Here is a 20,498-nt window from a genome sequence, read left to right as displayed (position 1 = left end):
TTCTTCCCTGCTCAACCAAACTCTTAATCCGGCTGGTCATGTAAGGTTAATTACATATTACCGGTTAGATCTCTTTAGTATTTCGCTATCTTAATTTAAAAAAATTACATTGGAATCTCTATATAAATATAAAGGTGAAACATTTAGTTATGTTTATTTTAATTTCATTGGTTTTACCAACAAAAACATGAAAAAAAGGATAAAAAGATACTTTTAACGTCCCAATTATATTTTTGGTGGTGGCATACAACGACACTATTGAGAGCTATGGATAATTGTTGTGGATGAGGAGAGAGAGAGAGAGTGATAACGAGAGGTAAGGTAAAAGAAGAGGAGGAAGAGAACGACGCAAATGCCAACTCTCTCCATTTACGTTGGCATCGCTCAACAACTATGTCAATGCCGATGTAGATGCAGAATAGCATTGTCCTTCTTTGCATCGTTGTCGATGCCGATACAAATGTAGAGCGACGTTGCTTTGCATCTACATCTACGTCGGCACCGATGCAAATACCAAGTGACGCTCTACATCTGCATCAGTGTCAACGCAATTACCGAGTGGCACTAACGCAAATGCAAAGCATTGACATCTATGTTAGCATCTTCCTCCTCTCATTTTGTCTCATCTCTTATCGATGATTTCTTTCTTCTTCGTTCATATCAATCACCTACAGCTCCTAGCGATATCGTCAAATATCTTTTTCTCTATTATTGTTACGCTTCCATCGGTAAAATCACGATTGAATAAAGCATTAGAATCTCACCTCCAGCTGCACTCCACCATCCCTAGTGCCACACAAATCCAACATCATCTACCGGCCTGTTTTCTCTTCTTCCCTATTCAATGCCCTTTACTCGTTGTAAGCAGCGCAGTTTATCCTTTGTTTCTCGCGGTTGGATCCCTCTTTAAAGAATGGACCAACCGGACCGCCACCACAGCCAGCCACACACACTGACCATATGGATAACGGTGTGCTTCACCTCTTCCTTCCTCGTTCTTGTGATTCTACTCCTTTCGTCCTTTGCGGCCAACGGTGGTTCTGAGACCACAAGAGCTCATGGTGAACTAAAACAGAAGCCGTGCCACCTACACTTCTACTTCCACGACATCCTCGACGGTCGTAACGCCACCGCCGTTCGCGTCACCAATCCACCGATGGTCACCGAGATAGATGACTTGCTCACGGAAGGCCCCGAGCTGACGTCAACGCCCGTCGGCCGGGCGCAGGGGTTCTACGCGTCGGCGTGCCTGCAGGAGGTGGCCTTGCTCCGAGCCATGAACTTGGTGTTCGGTCGGGGGAAGTACAACGGCAGCATGCTCAACGCTTCATGAGGTGAAAAGGAGATGGCGGTGGTCGAAGGGACCGGACTCTTCCTTTTCGCTCGCGACTACGACTTGGCGAAGACCCATCGGCTCGATGCCAACGCCGGCGACGCCATCGTCGAGTATGACGTCTATTTTATGCACCAGTGAGCAGATCTTATGTTTTCGTCTGTCTCAATCAATGAAATCTTCTACTGTGGTCGTGCTTAAGAAAATAAAATCCGAGAGAGAATCTTAGTATTACTATATCAAAGAAAATAAGAAAAAAATTAATCCAAGAGAGTTAATCTCAAATTACTAAATCAAATAAAATATAAAAAAAATTATTATCATTAGGTGAAACTATTTCTTTTATCAAATTTTTCCATGTGAAAATAACAATCAAAATAATCCTTTTGATTCTGATATCATTTGTGCAAGTGAAGGCTTTACTAGCAAAAGAACAATCCTAATAATCAACAATAAAAACACAAACCCAAAATAATGGAATATAAAATTTACGTAAAACACTCAAATTCTTTATTATATACAATAAAAAAATACAAGAAATAGATCTCTTATATATCATCTCAACTCAGTTCAAAACTTATTGTACACGTTCTTACATAAACTTTCATCTCAAACTTTCTAAATCTACTGGCAAAAATATTAAGCCACTGAGAGTGTTTTTTCTCTATACCTTCCATCATTAAAACTTTAAGATACATAAGATAATTCTGGAAGGTTCTTTTTCTTACTTGGAGTTACTTACCAGTGAAGTAACCTTGTTAGCCAAGTGATTTGGTTTCTATTAGGAATCCAAAAATACTTGGAACATGTATCACTGGTAGAAAAGCTTGTTCAGCTTCAAACAACAGTCAGGCAAGCAATCTCTGAAGCAAAACATTAACGCTAAATTGGTAATAAAGGTCAGAACTGTTCCACTCAGCAAGGCCCAACTCACAGTAGCCAAGTTACCACTGATTCATTCTATTTCTTGATCACCTGTGATCTTTTTCCTGGAAACAGCGGAAACTGAATTCAGCTGATGAATTTTCTCCCTATGTGAGCTCTAGCAGTGGAGCCATATTTTATGATGTTGATGCCATCTTCTTCAAGGCCATTGCTATTGATTTGCTGTCAACGTAGATTCTGGAACAGACTTTGGCAGGAATCTGGAACCCTTGATCTCCAATAACCGTTGCATGAACTGGAATAACACCTTCATACGTTTCTAGTAGAGAATATACCTGCAGTGGGCATAGTATATTTTTGTATTCTTAATTTTGTCTTATAAACCAAAATAATTGTTATCTGATGATTGTCTAAGTATCATCTAATTAATGAAAAAATATCTTCACTGACCCTGTATAAACACATGCACTTTTAACTAGAATAGCAAAAAATTGCTGCCTTGGTGAACCGATACCTTTTGGACATATTTTCAGCATAAACTATGTCAAAATAATATCAAATTCTTCCAAAATTGTATTTGATTTTGGTTGATCTTCAATTTAATTGCCTACTACACATTTAGGATGTGTTTAGAACAGAACTTTTGAAAAGTAGGTTCATATTAACATCAGTTGCACTCCTTTTATACCTACAGCATTGCTGATCACTAAATATTTATGAAAACATAGTACACAAATTACCCAAAGGTTTGTATAAATATTCTTAAATATTTAACATTTTAACCCTTATTTCTTATGTTTTTAACATATTTAACTTACAAACTGGATTGACTTATGTGTTCCAGTGTTATGACAATTGGCACAGTGTTGCCGAGCTAGATGAAGACAGCAACCTAGATAAAACTTCAACTGCTACTCTGCAAGCCCTGTTACCTAATTGTCTTTGGCTCCTGCAGAAGAAGCTGAACAAAAGCCACTTTCGCAACCACCATCCACAATCCAATGGGGAAACTAACCATTCCAACACTGACAATGATCTCGCCGACACTCTACTTCCTAAATTGTGATGGCTCATTCAAGGCTAATTGTTCCTCTGATGGAATTGGCATCATTCTCACAGATACACAGGGAAACACTTTAATCGCTGGATGTTCCAACCGTAAAGCAAGTAACCTGTTTCTTGGCTCAGACCGGATTCTCAGAACCTCATCATGTTGTCCAATCCCTCCCATCTCCCTTGGCACCTGAGAAACTTGTGTCAAGATATCTTTCATCATGTGAAGGTTGTTGCTTTCACTGGATAGGGTCCTGTAGCTAAAAATTCTTACTGCACAGCCCATAAATTAGCTAATTTTGTTAGGAAGAATGTAGCAGATATTTTTTGAAAAGGTAATTCACCACCTGATGTTTGTATGAATTGCTTTTATCTACTAGTTTATTGAATTCTTAGGTCCAAATTTTTTATATCTGGCTCACGCTCAATTAAAAAAATTGTATGCCTGTTGAACTTAAAGCAATAGTGATCACTAGAATGCATATGAATGCATCTTATACACATTATATTTATGAATATTTTTAGACTTTTATCAGTGGTGCCTTATTTCCTCACTTTCTTAGTGCTAGTCCAGAATGAATTGTGTCAAAGTTGTGTCTAATTGTTTCAAATTACATCAGAATTATGTTTCATCCTTGTTGACAATCGATTTAATCATCTACAACTCAGTTATGATAGTTTAAGCCGTAACCTTTTAAGTCTGCTCATATTTGTATGAATTACATTACTTTTGGACAAGGTTTAAAATAATCGATATTTACCAGTCTCACAACCAATCAAAACATAAACCAAACCATTTTTGAACAATTTCACCAAATATGAGTTGCGCCACCTGGTAGTGGTGCTCAAATTTATATATTTTTTTTCCTTCAGAAAATTATAGATATGTGCAGTTATCACTTCTCTGTCTATTTCTCTCTCTCTCAGCCACCTCACATCTGTCCGATTCTCTTTCTTTTTCTTTCTCTCTCCACCTTCTCTGGGTATCACCACCTCCACCCCCTCTCCATTGTATCATTGTTGACATCTTCTACTCCTTTGCCTGCTCTTCTTCCTCCCCTACCTCCACTTGATACATGGGACACCTAGCTGTACCAATCCTCCCAAGAACCCACATTGGGTACTAGATCAAGATTTAAAACCTTGTTTTTCAATTGATTTTTTTGTATTGAAAAAATTATAGCAAAAGCAACATAAGGGGTCAACCAGTTAAAAACTGAGATGACCAACTGAAAAAGTGAAAAAAAGAAAAAATTAGTTGATGATTTTTAAAATGCAAAATAAGCATTTAGTCAAGAGGAAGGTCCTGTGATAAGAAAGTAAAAGTAAATTTAGATGCTCTATGGTAAAAGTTAAAACTAGGGACATTCTCTACTGCATAACCAAATTTATTGAGTCAAATAAGAAGGGCACGCCCATCAAAATTAGTTAAAAGGTAACTATATAATCTGTTACACGGAAAGGACAATAATCGTCTGCATGATCAATAAATATTCATCACAGAGAATAACTTGAATTTAGCTAAACAATTATACAAAGCAATAGATCATACCTGAGACATGTCAATGAGCATTCCTCCTCTAAATGCAGACTTCAATGAAAACCAGCCAACTGCAACTTAATGTCAACAATAATATAAAGCGAGAAACTTCAAACATCAAACTCTTTGAAGCCCCACCATATTTTTATTAACTAAACTCTTCAAAAGCCAGTATCCTTGCTGGGTCATCATGTTAATCTGGAGATATATATTTCTTGTATGAGATTTGTAAGGATAAAATTCTTCTTCTGCAAATAGAATAACCAAATTGAATCAAATACATAAGCTAGATGAAGTCATGATGTTCTGATCAAGATATATTGAAAAACAAAGGATCAGTATCTAAATGTATAGCTCTAAACAGAGTTTAGAAGGCTTATTTTAGGATCAGAATAGCAGAGCAAATTAGTGTACTCAGCAATCTATAACTCTCTGACATACCTATGAATTCGATCTGCATCATAAGCACCAAAAGTCAGAATACAAGCACTACGGCCCTTATTCGGCTGAACAAAACCTGCAAATCGCAACTCAAATGTTTCAGTAGTTACAATCTTTGATAAGGAAATTCTGACAACTGATGTGGCATGAGATAAATTCTTTCTAACTGGAAATCAATATGGAAACTGCAGTAATTGTTTATTCTGATAAACACTTGAATTAGTATAAATAGATTCAAAAGAAAGATTGAATCTTTATTTACAGCACCTGATCAAAAGAAAGGAGATACCAAAACCATCCTTGGTTTCTTTCTTTACATCACAAATTCAACAATGCCACACAAGAGATGGTTATAAGTAGTATAAATAGATTGGTAATGAAAGAGGGTTATGTTGCCTCCAACTCCAAGTGACTGTATAGGATGAAAGTACTAACAGAACAGACTCAAGAATATTCCACACTGTAGTCCTTTGACTGAATTATATTTGTCAAATATTGCAGTCTTGACCAATATTGGTAGGAGTCCAAGTGAGTAGGATCCTCAATGGCACTGAAAGATGACCAATGATCACATGGGCCTAAACACACTCCAATCCTCGATGCATCTTAAATACTTCAGAAAGTCTTCATCCATGTCAAATGTTGGTATGACATGCCCTACTAATTATCCAGTCAACTACGAGATTTGGCCAATCACAAATGATCTCAATGCATATTACTTGGCAAAAGCAATCCAAAAATTACACTATCTGGTTAAATTCAAAGCTTCCTGCATCAGACTCGGGTAAAAATATATCCACAGTTAAGAATATTAAGCATAAAGTCCAAAGTGCAGAACAGGAAAAAAACACTTAAGCAAATTGAGGTCCTTCTAATTGTGTTTGTAAAATTTGGTATACACTAACTAACAATTGATCTGACTGGCTTTCAATAAATTTGCAACCCTCAACAGTTTCTGCTGCCTTAGATGTAATTATGCTAAAAATATGGCACAGGGAGCTGAAACGTTTGACTCTGGTTGACTTGAGTTCATTGTCAGTTGCAAGCCCATGCATGTCTCTCAAGGAGATGACCTTGGCATCCTTCCTCCACCTCTTCAAGAAATATCTTAGTGGAAGCTCTTTGATATTTGTAACATCAAGTGCTTTTAGGACATGCCGACATTGGATTCCCACAAACTCAAACTTTTTGCAGCTGCAAACCAGAGTACCATCAAGAGGGTTTAGTCTTACCAAGTGCACTTTCAGGCTCCCCTCGGATGTAACCTTATATTCATAGGTTGTCTCTACCATGCCAGCATTGTATACCATGCAGTCGAGTGACAACTCAAACTCCTTTTGGAAAATGTCAAAGACAGCTGGTGTGTATATATTTGCGGCTTGCCTCAACATTCGTGAAGAAGCTACTAATGAGTTACTTTCAGTGGCATGATGATCAGCCAGTAATTCTTCATATCTCCGTCCATACAACACTCTTTCATAATTCCCAAGGAATTGTAAGAGATCATTTTCTTGTCTCAAGTGCTCCTTTAGCATGCTGCTCAAGCTTTCTGTACGTTGAGTGCTACTCATGTCTGCACAGAACATTCCTCGCCCACATGCCACCGACCAATTGTCCCTCTCATCAAACAATTTCTTCAACCATATATTTTCTTTGAGATCATACTTCTCTAACATCTTTATCCATTCTGAGGCAAACTCTTCATCATCCTCACAGTCATAGAGACATTTACGGAAGTCAGATGCAAAAGTCCTGGAACCTTGAAAGACCTGAGCCAAGTATTTTGTTGCATTTTGGTACATATGCCACGCACATCCTCGATGTTTTGTACCATGCCAAACGAGATCAAGAGCATTGGTAATTGCCATATTTTGATCTGTTAGGACTACATTTGGTTCCTTTCCATTCATTGCACTTTTGAAAGTCTCAAACAACCACTTGAAACACTCTTCAGTATCATCATACATCAATGCTGTACCAAAAACAACAATTTGCTTATGATGATTTACACCATAGAATAGAGCTAAGGGCCTGCCATAATTATTTATTTTATATGATGTATCAAAGCAGACCACGTCACCAAAGTAGCCATAGTCAACAGCAGACCTCCCGTCCCTCCAGAAAAAGCATGTTACTTGATCTTCACTGTCAAGATGTATTGCATAATAAAATGCAGGGTCATCGACTTGTCTCCCTTGCAAGTACTGCAACATAGCACCTACATCTCCTGGCTTCGGGGTATCCTTACGCTTGGCATGCAAATAATTCTTACAGTGGGAAGGAAGAAGATCGCCCTGTTGATTGGCAACAGTCAGTTCACTCAAATTCTCATCTTTAGCTATGGGTTCCACCCTAGAGTCATCCTCATAGTCCACTTCATGAAATCGAGCCCTGTTAGCAGTTCTGTGTGATTTTAATGTGTGAGCTGTTCGTGCTGTCACAAACTCATGGTTGTGGTCCCAGTAAAATTCACTCACACGATATCTACCGTTCTTAGCAAGTTTAATGGTCATACGAGCATGACAACCTGTTCTCTCACTTGATCGCAGTCGATGTTGTTGTACCTGGCTCTCATTTTTCTTGTTTCCATGAAAGCCTTCCTTATAACATACATATGTCCTGGAAATAATCACCCCTGAAGCTTTTCGGTTAATCCAAGCCTTTCTTACATCGAAACCAATCCTTCTCGCATATTCATTATAAAACTGATAAGCCTTCTCGTCATTTTCAAACTCCATATCGACTTTCGGTGCCCAACTCTTGTTGGCAGCATCCTCCACAGAGAAGAACCTGACCTGCCGATACCCCCCAGCTTGCCTTACCAAATACTCAATCTTCGCCTTCTGTGATGCTATCATTCCGGCAACAGCAGCTCGAGACCGTTTTGCAACTCTATGTGACTTCAACGCGTGAGCTTTCCCTGGTGCTACAAGCTCATGGTTGTGCATTGGGTGAAATTCACTAATCCGATATGTCCCATTTTCTGTAATTTTGATTGTCAAATGTGCAAGGCAGCCAGTCCGCTCATTCTGCCGGGGTTTCTTCACCTCACTCTCATCTCTCCTGTTCCCCTGATAACCTTCTTTATGGCAGACATAAGTCCTCGATATGACAACTCCCGATGCCCGCCGGTTAATCCAAGCTTTCCGGACACTGAACCCTACTACCTTAGCATAATTGTTATAAAATTGGTAAGCCTCCTCATCGGTCTTAAATTCCATATCCACTTTCGGCATCCAATTCGCATCATCAGCGTTCACCACAAAAGTATCACTCCCCGCTAACTCCGCCATTCTCCTCCCTGGAATCAAAATCTTCTCTTTTAGCACAAAGATCTTTTCATTTTCTTCGAAACACAAATCCAAATTAAGCACGAAACACAGCAAAACTTAATAGGCTGAGAGTGGAGGGTAACAAGCTGAAATCAATGGAAGATGAAAAAACCATAAAAATCGCATCTTTCGCGTCGTAAGAGCAAAGACGGATGAAAAAGAGAGAAGAACAAGCCAGAGAAACACCAGGTTTCGAAGACAGGGAGCATATCACGATTCCAGTCCCAAATTAGAGGAGAATAGGGCGAAAAAACGAATTTTGGAAAAGGGAAAAAAGGAAAGGAAACTGAGAAAACAAAAAAGAGTATATAAGAGGACTCACTTGGAGCTTCGATTAGCGCCCAATTCGTTCTATTCGAACCGCTTCTGGTCGACCCCTACCTTTTGAGATAGCTCGAATGGTGAGGGGGGAGGGAGAGGGACGAGGAACCCTATACAAGTGGCGTTGGAAGAGATCGCCTTCCAATTCTGGCCGTGAGGTATGCCCGATGGAATAAAGCGAGTTGGGAAAGTGGTTTGGGGTCCGCCGAGGCCGAGTCACAGGTGTCGGCGTCTGGTTCGAAGTGGAAGACGACTTTGTCCAAGACGAGCGGCTTAAGAGAGAGAGTGGCTACGGGTAAGAACATGAAAAGAGACTGAAAATGGCAAACCGAAGCGGGAATCCAAAGAATGATATATTCCTAATTTAATGCATACATTTCAGAACATATTTGTTCGAATGATATCCTCATTTGATTAATCCAAGAAAACAATAATTTAGTTTTGGATTTTTTTTGAAATATTTCAGAAAGAAATTAGTGAATCATGAAGATCCCTATTTGTTAACTATATAAAAAAAAAACCTTTGCTCTCCCAAGGTGATAGGATCTATGCAATTTTAAAAAATTAGGTTTTGTTTTTTTGTTTTTTGTTTTTGCTAGCTTTATGCTATGAACAACACTTTGGAGGTTCCTACTTCCTTGTTCATAATTTTGGAATTATCCAAAAGAGAATCCTAAGCAAACAAATCAGAATTATATAAATAATCTATCTATTCATAAAAATAAATTTGGGTATACTGACCCTTTATAAATGTACATTGATGGGAGTCTCATCCACTAAGTTCCCCTGTCTTATTTTAAGATCCAAGAAGTATTTGTATATGCACCAAAAACAAAATTTCTTATAGAAAATTATCTATAATTAAAAAGGTTTAGGTCTAAAAGATTATTAAATTTCTAAAAGTGAATGCAACATTCTAATCATGCTTGACTATCTTGATAGCTACTATCCTTGTCTGCCAAATGCAACCATTATTGCTCCATTCAATAATTCAGTTCAAAAATCAAAATAATTTCTTAGATTAAAAAAACTATTTGACAGGTCTAACATCAAATATAGAATTATATAAGCATCTTAACAAAAAAAACATTTAGGTTACTTGAGCTTATATACTTGCTCCCAATCCTTTCTTTTCCTTGTTTGATGCCAAAACTTTCAAGGCAAATGAAATTATTGGAAATTTTATACAGGTGGTAAAGTGATAACATCTCTTATCCAAATTGTTAGTGATATTTTTGCCATATGTTACAAATAGAGAAGCAATGTAAACAATATAAGTTGGATATATCCTTATATTGGGTATTCTATATGCTATAAGTCATGCATCATTATACATGAAAATGCTGTGGCTAAACACTAAAAGTGTTATAAATAGATGGTTTCAAGAGACTAATTTCATCATATTAAAGCATCATGATATATACACTAAACATGTTAGCCAAAAGATACACAATGGAAATAGAGCAATACTTCAAACTTCCATAACTTAAATTTGAAGTCACTTGAATGGAAGGTTTGGCTACACCTATTCTTTGAATGAGTTTTCTATCCTAGTCATAACAAAATGACATAATTCATGGGTATTTATAGGATCATTTATCATCATTAGGCTAGAGACTCTTTCTATATATGAAACTTCTAGTGAGCTTCTATTGACCTAATGAGTTCTCCTTCATCAAGAAAACTTCTAGTTTACTCAGCCTCATTTATAAATGTTAGTTACTCTGGTTTGTATGATATACCTTACCTCATTATTTTACAGTTATATTATTTTTTAATATGATGACGCATTAAGATTATTTCTTTACAATCTAGACAATCTCATAGTTGTATCTAAATCTAGAATCCTAAACGCTATTCCACTCTAAATTAAATCATGATGTAGTTTGATCATTAGCTTCTCACTCCACCGTTGCAATTAAAATAGAAGGAAGAAGAAACTGGAACTAGAAAATCTGGGCCAGGCTGCAATTAAAATTCATTAGTTTAAACATATTGGTAAATGCAATGAATCTTGGTCAATGAAAATGTTAGAAAATCTAACAAATACTAAGCATTCAACAATATACACAAGAACATGAAGGCAAAAAAGACAACAAATGGAGCCAATAATTGAAGGGAAAAAACATCTAATGGAAGATGTAGCGGTAGGGACAGAGCACCAAATCCTAATGAGGAAAAGCTCATAACTCTGAGCCAAAACTATTGGAAGAAAATGTCTCATACACCATCAATAAAACCTGAAGATTGTTTCCACTTATTCCACATCCAGTTATTATTAACACTGCACTATTTAGCTGATCAACTTTGGAAAGTGTCATTTTCCTAGTAGTTTCTGAGCATGCTTCTCGCTCCAACAAAAGAACAATGTTTTAAAATGCATTGGGCACTCTATCCATCTATTAAAATACTTCCACATCACCTCTATTAGCTAGGCCTGCACTCTCTCTTGGGGTCCTACAAATGATATATTCATCTACTAGATCCAGCTGGTTATTCATCCCATAACCAATCTGCCATGGTAGAATCTATACCAGAAAGATAAGTTGTCAAACTCAGTAGTATATCTGCATCAACAAGAAACTAAGTTTTTCCTCGGTATGCTTCAGAATGTCCAGGTCCTTCAATTTGTCTACTGTATCAAGGTTCTCAAACTTCTGCATGGTTAACACTTGTTAGATCTGGAGTTTGGGCCATTCGAGAAATAACTATAAGGTGGACAAATTTAAAGATGAAAGATGACAATTATCTGTGATAGGGTGGGAGTGAATATTTGGGACTCCAACCTTCAATGTTCTCTATCCATTCCTTAACATAATACTGATGGTATTATTGTCACCAACTACAGATGCTCTGAGTCACCCTAAGCACCTCATCACAAGAGATGTTTCTTCCATAAACACATCATAAGTTAAAGAGGTTAACAAAATACCTAAAGTAGCTATCATTAAGACAAAAAAACCTTACCAGATCAAAAATGGCATGGAAAAATGATGAGATATTTTGCTATACAGGATGAAGCTTTGCAGATGGATTCATATGAAAGAATGAGATCCAAATTCTTCCCAGTCAGAGGATTATCATGATGTGATATGTAATTAATCTCCTCTTCTAATGCCAGCCGCACTTTTTAGCTGTTCACTAAGGATTTGGATGCAGCTGTGTGACTGCAAAAAAAGACTAAAGATCCAATGAATTCTGATTCTCAAATATTTATGGAAACAGAAAAAGATAAGCTTACTTAAGATGTGTACAATGAACTATAATCGATGATATAAACTTAAGAGATCTTGCAGACTGTGAAATTATGCTCTTTTTGTGTACCAAGGTTGAACATCTTGGCTTTTTCATTATAATAATGCAACATTTAGCATTAGCAATAGATTACCATAAGTGGCAATGTTTTGTTTTTCCTTGTTTAGCAAAAAGAGATACAATTATAAATTCTTTCATATAACAACAACAACAAAGTCGTACATCAACAACAACAAATACTAAATTCTTTCGTGAAAAGGGTAAAATAGAGCATTGAACTTCATAAGCATTTCAGATAAATAGGATACTTCAAACAACTATTTTATCATGTTGAATGAAAAGTTTAGAGTGCCAAATACTAAATTCTTTCATGACAAGGATAAGATAGAGCATTGAACTTCATAAGCATTTCAGATAAATAGGATATTACAAACAACTATTTTATCATCTTGAATGAAAAGTTCAGAGTGCAGATCTCATAAATTTCTTGAAATTAATATCAAATGCTTTTTAGCAGCTGTCTAGTAAGGTGGAAATTCTATTCTTCAGAAATAATGAAAACTTACTCTTAGGTTAGGCAAATGGTAGATAGAAATGTTTGGATTTGAAATCCTTCATATCAAATTATGTATTAGCCATCACCATATGGGTTGCAAAGAAGAATAATCACCAGCAAAATCAATCATCTAATTTGCAAGAATGTGCAGAAGTTTGGTGAAGGTTATGAAAGAAATTAAAGAGCAGATTTTTACTTTGGAAGCACTTGATTTATCATGTACAATTAATTTCTTATTAGTTTTACGAAAAGATTTTAAATAAAGTGAATGGGTACATAAAATATGCAAATGAAACAACAAAGGGAAAACAAGTACTCCAAAGAACAAATAGAATAACTAGGAATAATAGATCAAAATCAACATTGTAGATATATTAAAAAAAGACCTTATAGATTGCTCATAGAACTTTTTCAAGGCATTAGACACTAGAAGTATTTTCCTTACTACAGAAACCTCCTCAAACTCTGATGATGATGAATGAGAAGTTGCATCAGTCTCTGCAAGAAGATTCTCTTACATTGTCCCAGTAAACTGTAAAATATACTATTATGATTATTGGATAATAGAATGAGCTATAGATTGAATCGATCATTTGATCAACATATCCAATTATAAATTCATCTATTAATCAAACTTTACAGCAGAAAAGTTTAAAATTTAGCGAGCAAGGTGAAAGATATGGACATATCAATGACCTTGAAGCTCCATGATCTTTGTTGAAATTACGACATAGGTCAAGTTCAAACATCTTGAAATTTTATAAGTTCTATAAGTTAAAGAAACAACATAAGAGAATATAGTTTGAGTCTTGCGTTTTTTCAGGAAAAGCAAAAGCATGTTTTTGATGTTTTGGAAGATGTCAATTGGAGAGAAGGAGATGAGAAGATGAAACAGTGCAGAGGTATCAAGCAAGCTTGTCCTAGAAAATAAATTAGAAGAAGCCTTACTCTCATCACTGAGATTGGAGGTTGAAATGACACAGGAATGAATCTATTTTCTTGTAAAGTGACGATATTACAACATTAAAAAAGATGAGTCTGAAAAAAAAAAATAGCAAAGATATCAAGAGAAGGGCATAATGATAGCCACGGAGCACATGACAATACAGTGCTCTACAAACCTTATCTCTCTGTATAGTCTACAATATATTCCTTGAAATTCTGCTGGTTTCCACCACTGTCCATGTCATTTGTTATAGATCATCGATGTCTGGAACTATGAATATACAGAGACTTCAAAACTCATGCTCTGACCAAATACTCGTAACAAACCTGCACTACCTTCTCAGAAGTTCTGGAGGTGTTAGACAAGTTGTGTTGCCACATAGCCATCTGCTTCTGGTGCTGGAGCTTGTGGTGACTAACAAGGGAAACAAAAAATACATCTTTTCCCAAGGTTTCTTGGCGACTCTAAGTGCTAGACTTATTTGTATGTTTTTCATCAAAAGATTCAAGAAAATGAGAAATGTGTGTCCTCAGATGCTCCAAGGTCAATAGTCATAAGTCTATCCATTTGGATTTTTAGAATTTTCAAATTTTGATAAATTTCTTTCCTAAGTGGGTGTCTTTTATCTTTTGCCATAAATACATGAACCTTACTTTCTATCTCTATCCAACTGTAACCAGGTTGCTTAATCACACCTCTTATCCTCATTAATCTCCTAATCCTTAAAACATCAGCCCATGTTCCCATCTCAGCATACATGTTTGATAGAAGAACATATGGTCCGGAATTCCCAGAATCAAGCTCAAATAGCCTCTGTGCCGCCCATTCACCAATCTCCACATCACGGTGCAGCTTGCATGCAGCAAGCAAAGAACCCCAGAGCACAGCATCAGGTTCTATTGGCATCTCATGTATAAATTTCTCCACCTCTTTGAGATAGCCTGCTCGACCAAGCAGATCAACCATGCATGTGTAGTGATCTTGAGATGGAACTAGTCCATATTCCTTGGTCATGGACCAGAAATATTGGCAACCCTCTTCCACCAACCCTGCATGGCTGCAACCAGACAGCACACCTATCATCGTTACATGATCTGGAGTCTCCCCAGATAATAGCATTCTCCTAAAGACCTGCAGAGCATCCTCTCCAAGCCCATTTTGCGCATACCCCACGATCATGGCGTTCCAAGACACCTTGTCCCTTGCAATCATCTTATCGAATGCCTTGGATCCATCATCAATTGATCCAGACTTAAGATACATATCTACAAGTGAATTTCCAACAAAGATATCAGGCACAGCTCCTGCCTCAAACCGGAATCCATGCTTCAAAACATGTGCATGCGCTTGCTTCCCAAGCTGAAGATTGGCCAGATTGGCACATGCATTGAGGATGTTCCCAAATGTGTAATGAGTAGGCCAAACAGATTCTCTTTTTAGCCAGAGGAACAGTTTAAGTGCCTCTTCATCTTCCCCATTCTGTGTGTTCCCTGCAATGAGTGCATTCCAAGCTACAATGTTTCTTTCTGTCATCCCAAGAAACACTACTTCTGCATCATGTACGCTTGATGACTTTGCATAACCACTAATCATAGACGTCTCTGAGACTACACTCCTGACTGGAATTCGATCAAAGATGCTCCTTGCTTCACGGATTCTTCTGCACTTTGCATACATATCCACCAAAGCATTGTTCAAAACCAAATCTTCCCTGTATTTATCGTGCTTAATGGCCTGAGCATGGACTTGCATGCCTTCTTTGACAGCTGACAGACTTGCACAGGCACTAACCACACTGGCAAGTGTCATTTCATCATGCTCCACACCACCTTCCATCATTCTCACAAATAGCGCCAACGCCTCGCTCTCAGGACCATTCTGCTCAAAACACGCGATTAAGCTGTTCCAGGAGACCACATTCCTTTTCTTCATCCCCTCAAAGACTCTACAAGCATCCAACGGCCTCCTGCACTTTGAGTACATATCTACAAGCGCACTACCCATGTAGACATCACTAGTAAGTTGGGATTTTGAGATCAAAGCATGAATTTGCACGCCCATTCTTGAGTCCATTAGTCCGGCACATGCACTCAGAGCACTCGAAAATGAATAAGCGTTGAGCACAAAATCATCGGCATGCATCGCAACAAAAAACTCCAGGGCTTCTTCGAACCGGCCGTGCTGCGCGAAGCCGGAGACCATAGTGTTCCAAGAGCACTGATCCGGCTCGGGCACGGACACAAACAAACGCCTTGCTTCCTCGAGGAGTCCCGACTTCGTCAACGCACCAATGAAGCTGTTCCAGGTGAACACGTTTCGGTGGTCCATTCTGTCGAACAGCTTCCGTGCGTCCTCCAAGCTGCCGCATTTAGCGTAAGCATCAAGGAGGCGGTTCTGGATGAAGGTCTCAGAGGAGAACGGGGTCTTGAGGAGGCGGCCGTGGATGCATCGGCCGTCTCGGAGGGAATTGGAGTCGATGCAGTCCTGGAGGAGAAGGGCGAAAGGGATTGAATGGGGGAGGGAGAGGCCGCAGCATAGCGGGAGGTGCTTCAACACCGACGGATGCCTTGCCATCCCATTCTCTCAGTAGGCGGACGGCTGAGATAAGATCTGAAGAGTTAATTCATCTCTATTTATAGCACGGAAATCCTGATCACATGCGACTAGAGGTAATATTCTCCGAATCATATTTAATTTGGATGATACGCATCGTTTTGATTTGTGATGAGCATCATTGGCTTATTTCATCATTATTAGATTGACTAAGATCCATCATATCACTACTAATCTTAATCACATAAACATAGCTTAGATTGTCTTAATCACATAGCAAAATACAAAGCATCATAAAAGCCCTCGAGAAGTATAAGCTCAATAGAGATGGTGAACCTGATGTCAATCAAGAGTAATAAAACTTACTTTATTGTAAGAGTAATATAGGTTCTATCAACCCATCTTATTGATTCTTAATCTCAAGAAAGAAAGAATAGTCCAACTAGAGAAGACAACCGTAACCACACCCCAAAACAATGTGAAGAGACAAAAGCACCCCACAATAGTAGATTAAGATCTCACAACAGCAGCTTAAAACCTAGGCATAAACTATTTAAGCACCAAGTTTCCTGAAGAGGACTATAATATGCTTGATAAAGAAACCATCGGCACAAGGTCCATTATGGTTTTAGTTGGAGGGAACTCGGAACTTTTCGTATCGAGCTCCAGTCTCGTTATACGTTTTCAATCCAATCAAACCGTTGAACTCCTCAAATGTGGTGAGCTTGTGGAGATGGTCTCTGCTGCTTCCTTCATCCTTCATGACTTTAAGGATGTCAATCAGTGCACGGGCAGAGGCGTAGACAGCCGTGGTGGAATGCACAATCAGATGGAAACCCAGCTCTTTGAGCTCCTGAGGTGTGTGCAAGGGTGTGAAGCCACCTTCAAGCATGTTGGCAGCTCTGAATCCATTTGTGCGCTTGGAGATCTCTCTCATCTCATCATCGCTCCTCGGTGCCTCCACAAAGCAGGCATCAGCCCCTGCCTGCATCAGGTCCAAGTCCAGTATCAAAGTCATCAGTATTAGAGATATTAAAGTATCAAAAAAATATATATATAATAATCATGACAGTCAGATGTGTGTATGCTTAAAGGGGGGAGAGAGAGAGAGAGAGAGAGAGAGATGTCATAGATCTAACTGAGGCACTATGCTTGTTCACTGTTTCACCAAGAGCTTTGGTTGAAAAGTTCATCAGAAAATTGACAGTAAAGGAAGAATGTTGCTGCTTTAAGCTTGAACTATTATGGAAGGGAAACATATAATCACTGCTAATAAAGCATAAGAACCTAAACATGAGTAATGATTTTTAATAAACATATCCAAGATCAGGACTAGGAACTTCATTGGAAATTTAACTACTGCATCTACATTCACAAAGAGTTGCAGCAAGCTTATGTGTATAATGTACATTTTGTAAATACATTTTTTGTTACATACTACTTTTGTATCAGTATATACATGTATATTTACACATACAACATTCAACATTGGAAAAACGTCAGATAACTACTTGAAGTTAAGCATATAAATGAGCATCCCAAATATACCTATACAAGTCAACACAGTCATGGAAAGTTTCAAGGCATGAAGTTATTCAAAGGCAATTATGCAGGGAGCCAGAACTATTAAGGATGAAAATAACTTGAACATAATTCAATCATATACTTCTGCAACAATTGAAAAAATATATATCTAGTTGCCAACTAATTTTGCATAAATGTAGTAATTTATCAATCTGATACCTCCATGTAGAGGTTAGCTCGTGCAATTGCTTCATTTAGACCACCCGCTGTCGCACGTGCATCAGTCCGAGCGATAAGAAAGAAGTCAGCGTCACCAATGGCTTCTCGTGCAGCTGCTATTTTTGCAGCATGTTCCCCGGCAGGTATCACCTAAGGTAAGCAACACAAGACAGAGATTAATGCCTCATAATTATGAGATGCTACAAAATTAAATGGACAGTATTCAAATATTGCAAAAGCTTTACATTCAATGTGGACAGAACTTGAATTTATATGCACATAGATAGTACATGGACAAATATGTAATTTACACAGGAAAAATCACTACCAATCCATTCAAAAAAGGACATAATGTGGAAATCTACTAAGAATTTGTTGTTTTCAATGTGTTGACATAAGCTGGGGAGATAAAACAAGCTAGGAATCAGTATTCTTTTAAGCTTATTACCTGTTTACCCTGCATATGCCCTGGTTGCCATAGGAAGAGAAAATGAAATATTCATTAGACAGATTATATGAGGAAAGAAGCCAAAATCGAAGACATCTGCAAGTCATATGAAAAGACTGATATTCCCTTACCACACTTCTTTGGCCAAACTTGATCCTGGAATTAATATGAAATAAGGAAGAAGTTAGATCTATGAATTATAACTATGTTAGAGCAGACAACAATTCTCAGCATAAAGGTCGCAAGAATAACTTATGTATCAGTCACGGTGGTACCTCAAGAAACAAACCAGCGGCACCAGTAGCAATTATATCTTTAACAGTCCTTTGGACATTGAGAGCGTTGCCACCTCCAGTGTCTGCAATATTCACAAAGCAAAAGCAATCAGTCAAGTGCATTTTACAAGATGGACAGCATAAATAAGATAGCGAAACACAATTACAATATCGATGGTCAGAATTATACCTTTGTTAAAAATATAGATCTATACTTTGAAGTGACATTAGACTAATAGAATCAAGTGGACCAACATCGTTGTCATTTGTCAAGTCCTAGAACTTGACACCATGGAATTAAATCGAAGGTGCAGAACTCTACCAGTGAGTGAGATATGAGATACTATGATTTATGATTGCAGAAAAAATTATAAAAAATAGTTCTGTGTATAGCACAATAATTTTGCTGTTTTTTACCCAGTATCTCATTTGCTTCGATTTACTAGATCATAGCTTTTCTCCGAAGCAACAACTGCCGAAAAGCTAAAGAAGGTTCGAAAAGGCATGCTAAGACTTATCCTCTGGATGAATCATTCATTCTCAATTTTCTTTGCATATAACAGCCGTCTTTCAAGATAGGTGCATTTTTTTTTATTTTCAAAGCATTTCTCAAAATCATAACCAGAGGTTTTTTATCATTTTGTTTCTTACTGTTCGTTCCTCACTCACTCCTCAGCGGCTACTCATTGCGCCTGTTCCTTTTTGCCTCACTATTGCCTTCTCCCTTCCACTTCCAGACCATGGGATGGCAAAGTACCGTACTGACTTGTTAATTCCACAGCTAGCAGTAAGCAAGATCAAGAAGATTCCGTAATTTTATCACCATGAACGGTGATTCCAACTTTGTCTATTCGATTACTCCTTTGCAACTAACTAATGACAACAGTCAGGCTAAAAAATGACAGAGAACTGCGGAAATGTCATTGAAAATAAGCAAATTAACATGCAGGTGGAAGAAGATAATTACCAGCATCAACGATGAATGCGACGTCAGGAGCGGCAGCACAAATTGCTCGAGCTGCATCCGCCATCTCCGGCGGCCTAAAGTTCACAAGGAAGAACCTCAAGTCAACCAGCGAAACCAGATGACAAATAAATCGAAGTAGGAGAGTGGGGGGTAAGGGGGGAGATACGTGAGGAGGCCGATGTCAGGCATGCCGAGGCGGGACGCGGAGACAGCGTAGCCGGAGACGAATCCGGCTTTGAAGCCCACGCTCTGGAGCACCGCAGCGGAGAGCGCGTCGTAGATCCCCGGCATCAGCACGATGCCTTCCTCCTCGATGAGGCGGTGCATGCGCGTCTTCCTGGGCTGAGCGCCGGCGGCGTCGGCAGGCAGCGACTTCACAGCAACGGCCGTCGGAGTGTTCGCCATCTCTCTGCAGGCCCACTGACAAGCTGTAGATGGAGGGAAGGAAGCGGCAGAGGGCCGGATTTTATAGCGAGCGAAGGGGGCGAAGGGCAGGTGTGCGTTCCGCTTACCGAGGTGCAGCATTCGCCCCACGGCGGACCCACTGCAACGGCTCTGATCATCTCTCTGTCGGACCCGATTTAATCCCTTGCGTCCGATTTACCAGTGACAATAAAACAGGTGACCCACCATTGATTTGGAATGCCAGTTTTCTCCGCGGGGAAAAAGGAATTTGTACACGTATACGCTGTAATTTTCGCGTCACCTGCCTCGTTGTTCCTGGCAATTAAATATATATATATTTATATATTTATATATATATAAAGACTTTTTTTCTCAAAAATTATATAGGATGCCCCAATCTCGTCAAATGCCCAAAAGCCTCTAAATTGGTTCATTGAACCGTCGA

General features: G+C 38.4%; 3 protein-coding genes across 3 annotated transcripts; all 3 read right to left on the bottom strand.

The window, feature by feature from the left end:
* Window positions 1–1,864: 1,864 nt before the first annotated feature.
* Window positions 1,865–9,108, bottom strand: LOC135622317 (protein FAR1-RELATED SEQUENCE 12-like). Its single transcript, XM_065124104.1, has 5 exons — window positions 8,907–9,108; window positions 5,520–8,553; window positions 5,253–5,328; window positions 4,824–5,059; window positions 1,865–2,553 (listed from the first exon to the last, which is right to left on the bottom strand). The coding sequence occupies exon 2, from the start codon at window positions 8,543–8,545 to the stop codon at window positions 6,104–6,106; it is 2,442 nt and encodes an 813-aa protein (XP_064980176.1). The 5' UTR covers window positions 8,546–8,553; window positions 8,907–9,108; the 3' UTR covers window positions 1,865–2,553; window positions 4,824–5,059; window positions 5,253–5,328; window positions 5,520–6,103.
* A 4,570-nt stretch (window positions 9,109–13,678) lies between these two features.
* Window positions 13,679–16,431, bottom strand: LOC103987092 (pentatricopeptide repeat-containing protein At2g13600). Its single transcript, XM_009405290.3, has one exon. It carries the CDS (start codon window positions 16,234–16,236, stop codon window positions 14,167–14,169), a length of 2,070 nt encoding a protein of 689 aa, XP_009403565.2. The 5' UTR covers window positions 16,237–16,431; the 3' UTR covers window positions 13,679–14,166.
* A 126-nt stretch (window positions 16,432–16,557) lies between these two features.
* LOC135622907 (carboxyvinyl-carboxyphosphonate phosphorylmutase, chloroplastic-like) lies at window positions 16,558–20,088 on the bottom strand. Its single transcript, XM_065125261.1, has 7 exons — window positions 19,815–20,088; window positions 19,649–19,722; window positions 18,682–18,764; window positions 18,538–18,562; window positions 18,407–18,426; window positions 17,959–18,108; window positions 16,558–17,200 (listed from the first exon to the last, which is right to left on the bottom strand). Exons 1-7 carry the CDS (start codon window positions 20,051–20,053, stop codon window positions 16,844–16,846), a joined length of 948 nt encoding a protein of 315 aa, XP_064981333.1. The 5' UTR covers window positions 20,054–20,088; the 3' UTR covers window positions 16,558–16,843.
* Between the last annotated feature and the right edge of the window lie 410 nt (window positions 20,089–20,498).

The sequence above is a fragment of the Musa acuminata genome, chromosome BXJ1-1 (genome assembly GCF_036884655.1).
Source record: "Musa acuminata AAA Group cultivar baxijiao chromosome BXJ1-1, Cavendish_Baxijiao_AAA, whole genome shotgun sequence".
In the NCBI taxonomy this organism is placed as follows: domain Eukaryota; kingdom Viridiplantae; phylum Streptophyta; class Magnoliopsida; order Zingiberales; family Musaceae; genus Musa; species Musa acuminata.
The sequence above is the reverse complement of the archived record's forward strand: the minus strand, read 5'-3'. Positions and strand labels throughout refer to the sequence as shown.

What these genes read in the sequence shown, in the direction of transcription:
- LOC135622317 (XM_065124104.1), bottom strand. Translation starts at nt 8,545, where the DNA reads ATGGCGGAGTTAGCGGGGAGTGATACTTTTGTGGTGAACGCTGATGAT.
- LOC103987092 (XM_009405290.3), bottom strand. Translation starts at nt 16,236, where the DNA reads ATGGCAAGGCATCCGTCGGTGTTGAAGCACCTCCCGCTATGCTGCGGC.
- LOC135622907 (XM_065125261.1), bottom strand. Translation starts at nt 20,053, where the DNA reads ATGGCGAACACTCCGACGGCCGTTGCTGTGAAGTCGCTGCCTGCCGAC. An exon ending in CCTGACATCGGCCTCCTCAC is followed by an intron (nt 19,723 to 19,814) that starts GTATCTCCCCCC and finishes TGTGAACTTTAG; the next exon opens with GCCGCCGGAGATGGCGGATG. An exon ending in GAGCTAACCTCTACATGGAG is followed by an intron (nt 17,201 to 17,958) that starts GTATCAGATTGA and finishes GACCTGATGCAG; the next exon opens with GCAGGGGCTGATGCCTGCTT.